Source organism: Carya illinoinensis, chromosome 15 (genome assembly GCF_018687715.1).
Source record: "Carya illinoinensis cultivar Pawnee chromosome 15, C.illinoinensisPawnee_v1, whole genome shotgun sequence".
Lineage (NCBI taxonomy): Eukaryota > Viridiplantae > Streptophyta > Magnoliopsida > Fagales > Juglandaceae > Carya > Carya illinoinensis.
Genome location: NC_056766.1, coordinates 18,603,097 through 18,608,355, shown reverse-complemented (window position 1 = coordinate 18,608,355; position 5,259 = coordinate 18,603,097). Strand labels below are relative to the sequence as shown.

Genomic DNA, 5,259 nt, shown 5'->3' with positions numbered 1-5,259 from the left:
GTCTTCTTCTTCTTTTATGACTAAATATAACCACTAAACGTTAAGCAAGGAATAAAGAAAAGCCAAAGTACTAATTTGCAAAAGTCGACAAAATATTGAGTCTCACACAGCTTTAGTACTAATGATCATATATACACTATAAGGAATTCGGTCTTTTACAGTGTTTAAAATCGGTTCAAATACTAATATAAAATACTGCAATATTTTAATTACAGTATTTTTTAATTCCTTACACGTTCGACACCATAATCCTTTCGTTTTTTATCAATTGCAACGATTCAGAAAAAATGCTATATGGCATTGATCTTTAGGTATCTAATTTAAATGATCTCCTATATATAATACGATTACTCATGAATATCATGTTAATCCTCAATTGATTACTAGTTCAACCAAAATATAAAAACAGAAATAATTAGTAACTAAATAATTATAATTCTATTTCTTTCTATAAACAGCAATATATATATATATAGGATCATATACTTCTAGGACCTTAACAATCTTTTCTATATATTAATCATTTTTGTCGTGTATATATATAGAGACGTAGACAGCCATACATATTTTTATACCCCTCGCGTGCACGCATGCACGCACCGGCAGATTTGTAATTTGCACCCGACATCAGAAAATATAGAAAACAAGATTTTAGTACGAAAATGCTCTTTTTTTTTAGTGTATATGTACGTATATACTAATTATAAGATGTACTGCTAAGATCATATATATATATATAAGAGGAAAAAATCTAGTTACAAGTATAACTGCGTATTAATATGTACATCAATCTAATGTAATTTGTCAAAAAGTAGATTTTATTAAAAATAATGTTAATTTAAATTTTGAATATAAAGAAATCAGTATTAGTATATAGATTATACATAGAAAAACTCATATATATATATATATTGCTAAGATATATATGATACTGTTCTTTGTCAAACTCCCTTTTTCTTTGCCAAATTAAGTGCTAGCGGCCTGGAGCCTGAGCCTGAGCCTGAGCCTGGGATTTTCGATAATTAATGCCTCTCTTTTATGGTTTTTATCTGCCTTTGTATTAATTTCAGATCATATATATTGTAGTAATTCCTACACACTACGTACTTAATGAAGGTATGTACGTACGTACGTACGTAATGATTGATTATAAAAACAGGAAATTAATTAAGAAAGAAGTCAGAAAGAAAAAGAAGATCATGGCCGGCATCATGTATATATTCTACATAGTATAATGCATATAGAAGTAGTAGACTATATATTAATTAATTTCTCTACTCTCTGAACAAAAGCAATATTTATATATACGGCCTTTCAAACGGATCATTCGATCAATGAGACACGGTTTGATGATGTTCTGGTGAAGATATCTATCTACATAGGAGCGGTACTTTAATTCCATATATATATATATATATATAGAGTAATATCTGCATTTGTGGTACTGCTTGCATGGGGACAGCCATTTAATATATTGAAAAACAAGTTCAGCTCATGATGTCTTTTTGCTACTTGTCTTACGTAAACAAGGCAAACAAAAGAGTTTCCATGGCCTCAATGTTTCATGTGATTTTTGAAGTTCAGATGCTCCTAGCTATATATATATTTATATATATATATATTGACTAGGTCAGACAAGATATATATGTGTATATATATATCATGTATAACAGCTTGACCATCATATAATTAATTATTCTAATGCTCAAGCTAGCTACTGGTTCTTCAACTTATATTATTCTTAATGTGAGTTGTAAATTGCAGTGCAATTGATCTGAAGGAATAATAAAGTCGATCCAAAAGTTGAAAAAAATGTGTTGAGAAAAAGACAATACCATATTGAAACAAATTAAGTGCGAAACCATTGAAGGAAACATGCATGTATGATTCTGCTAATGAGGTCTTGGTATGTGTGTTTGTTTCCAAATGAACACCAACAAGACCAGAAAAGATTGACAAAAGGGGAGATTATGAAGATGCTATAAATTCTTTGTAAGAAAAAAACAAAGTATAATAAATAGCTAGCTAGGTAGGCTGCGCCCTAGGCCATTGGATATTCATAACGAAGTTTCTTGGAATTAAGTTTATATCCTTGTAGATACATAGCATCAGCACTAAAATATGGCCTAAATCAATCCAAGACATTGACAAAAGGGGACAGTTTCTATTCCTATACTGGTTTAAAAATTCAACTCCGGAAGCTTGGAAAACGCAGTCTGATAAAATATCAAGACAAGGTCTGAGAAAAAAATCAATAAACGTGGAGTACTGCAAGTTATTGCATGCTATGCTACGGCATCTAGAAGGGGAGAATGAGGACAATTCCTTATAGGACGGTAGGTTGATTCCCCATTTTTCTTGCTATTTCTATCTAATGTGCATGGCATCTTCTAAGCCTTCAGAACTACCGAAGGACCCCCAAGAAAAAACCCTTTCATAGATCTCAAAAGCAACCCAATATAATAAGGAAATAATTAATTAGGCTCTTGACCAAAGACACTGATTTTGAAGAATCAAAATATACCCATCCATCTTAATCCCTCCATCTTATTGCAGAAAGGATAAAGAAGAAAAGGGAAAAGATCCAATCTCTCTCGTCTCTGGTTCTATCCCCTTGGGTTACACTAAGGAATATTTATGAGTTATTCCCCACCTAGTGCCTCCAATAAATAGTCAAACGTGTCATTTGTGTCCCATATCCCAAATCTCAGCACTCAAAATCTCTCTCTTTCTCTCTCTCTCTCAAATGGAAATGATAGAATGCAGAGATGAGGAGGAGCTTTTGAATCTTAGCCTTGGAATTGTCACAGATTCAAGTGTTGAGAAGACAAGAAAGAGGAAAAGATCAAAGGATGCTTCAATTCCTACACATCCATTTGAAGGTTGTGATGGGAAGATATTCAGCCTCCTCCAAATGAGGGAACAAATGCTAAAACTAGACCGCAAGAGACAAGCACCAGTAGAAGATGGAAATGGCCTCAACCTGATTCATTTGCTGCTCATAACAGCCACTGCAGTTGATCAAAACAAGGTGGGCTCGGCGTTGGAGAACCTGAATGAATTGTACCGAAATGTGTCCTTATCCGACAACTCATTGCAACGAGTCGTGACCTACTTTGCAGATGGTTTGGCAGCAAGGCTTCTTACACGAAAATATCCCTTCTACGACATGATCATGAAGGATCCTACAGATGAAGAAAAGTTTTTTGCATTTACTGATCTCTATCGGGTTTCTCCGTATTACCAGTTTGCTTATTTCACTGCAAACCAATCCATTATAGAGGCCTTTGAGGAGCAGGAGGAAACCAACCACAGAGCATTACATGTAATTGATTTTGATGTCTCTTATGGATTTCAATGGCCTTCTCTGATTCAGTCTCTTTATGAGAAGGCATCCAATGGAAATCGAGTATCCCTCCAGATAACAGGATTTGGAAGCAGTTTGGAAGAACTACAAGAAACAGAAAGCAGATTGGTAGGCTTCTCAAAGGGGTTTCAGAACTTGAACTTCGAATTCCAAGGATTGTTAAGAGGCTCTAGCCTCATTAACATAAGGAAAAAGAAGAACGAAACACTTGCAGTAAATTTATTTTTCTATATTAGCACTTTGAATAATTATACGAAAGTTTCTGACACATTGAAAATTGTACATTCACTCAACCCCTCTATCGTAATCCTAGTAGAACAAGAAGGGAACTGTAGCCCACGAAGCTTCTTGTCAAGATTCATAGAGTCATTACATTACTTCGCAGCCATGTTTGATTCGCTTGACGTTTTCCTTCCACTAGAGAGTTCCGAGGGGTTGGGAATTGAGAAGTACCATCTTGGTAAAAAGATCAAGAGCCTGCTTAACTATGACAAGGGTGATTCTAATTGCCTAACATATGAAAGGATGGAAACATGGAAAGCAACAATGGAGAGTCATCGTTTTGCTGGAATTAAACCAAGCTCCAAGTCAATGATTCAATCAAAACTTCTTTTGAAAATTAGGACCCATTATTGTCCTGTTCAGTTTCATGGGGAGAGTAATGGTGGGTTTAGGGTTTCGGAGAAAGATGATGGAGGAGCTATCTCTCTTCAGTGGCAAGATAGGTGTCTGCTTACAGCCTCTGCATGGCATCCTATATGATAGATATTATAACAAATTTAATTATGAGTTTTGTAAACTTGATGCATATACAACAAGATTATTATTGACTTCTGTTTAATTATTTTGTCAATCTCTTTATGTGGTGTATACAGCAATTTGACAACATGATAGATGTTGTAGAAACAGAATCTACTTCACTGAATCAATCTTGAGATTATGAGGGAGAAGTATAGTACTGTCTAGAAAGTAATTAATTTAAATTTTCATATGCAAAACAATGGTCAAATGAGCTCTTAATTAACACTATAAACCACCAATTAGTATAGAAACCTAGGCAACCTAAACAAACTTATTTTAGGCTAATTCCAACATGCCCTTATCACCATCAAATTATATAAAGGGGTTTAAAACCCTATCTTTTTTCCTCTTCTTTTCTTCTCTCCCCTTCCCTCCCCTTGCAACCCGTGAGCTCTGCTCTACCACCCATGCTTGTCATGAGCTCGCTGGCTGCACTTCTTCTACTCCATCCATCCAGCACTCCCTCCCCCCTGCCGACATCCTTGCGCGGTGTACCCCTCATCCAATTTCTCTCTCTCTCTCTCACTCTCCTTCACTCTCTATTCATTGTCAATCTAGCAAGTCACAATCGCCGTTCACCATGCCTGGACCCTAAACCCTATCGGTAAGCATCTACTGATCCCATCTCCCTCACTTCTCACTCGTATCTCACACTCTCTCTCTAAACATGAAAACCCTAGCTGCATTCGATGCCGGCCACGGTGAGCATTTCCCTGCGAGCTTGTCGCTATTGGTAAGTCATCCATCAATATCTCTGTTTCTTGGCCCCTCTTTTGATTTCCTTTCTCTCTAGTGACTTTTATCACTCTGTCTCTCTCGTAGTTCATTTGCCACCGCTTGCCCTGCCATCCAATGTTAGCCATGGTGGGCTCCTCGATCTTGACCTCCATCCCTCAGATCTCTCGCTTTTCTTTCTCGGATCCTCTCTCCTCCTCTCACTCTTTGTCTCTCTTCTAGGGTTTTCTATCGTTGCCACCAACCAACGTGGGCTTCTCTCTATTAGACTCTCTATTCTCACCAGATTGTCCTCATCTCGTTCCTCAATGTAATGCCATTGTCAAAATTAACCCAGATATGCCATTCTCCACTAT

At 36.3% G+C, this 5,259-nt stretch overlaps 1 protein-coding gene across 1 annotated transcript; it reads left to right on the top strand.

The window, feature by feature from the left end:
- The first annotated feature begins 2,746 nt into the window (after positions 1-2,746).
- LOC122296109 (GRAS family protein RAM1-like) lies at positions 2,747-4,129 on the top strand. Its single transcript, XM_043105542.1, has one exon. The coding sequence runs from the start codon at positions 2,747-2,749 to the stop codon at positions 4,127-4,129; it is 1,383 nt and encodes a 460-aa protein (XP_042961476.1).
- Positions 4,130-5,259: the final 1,130 nt, after the last annotated feature.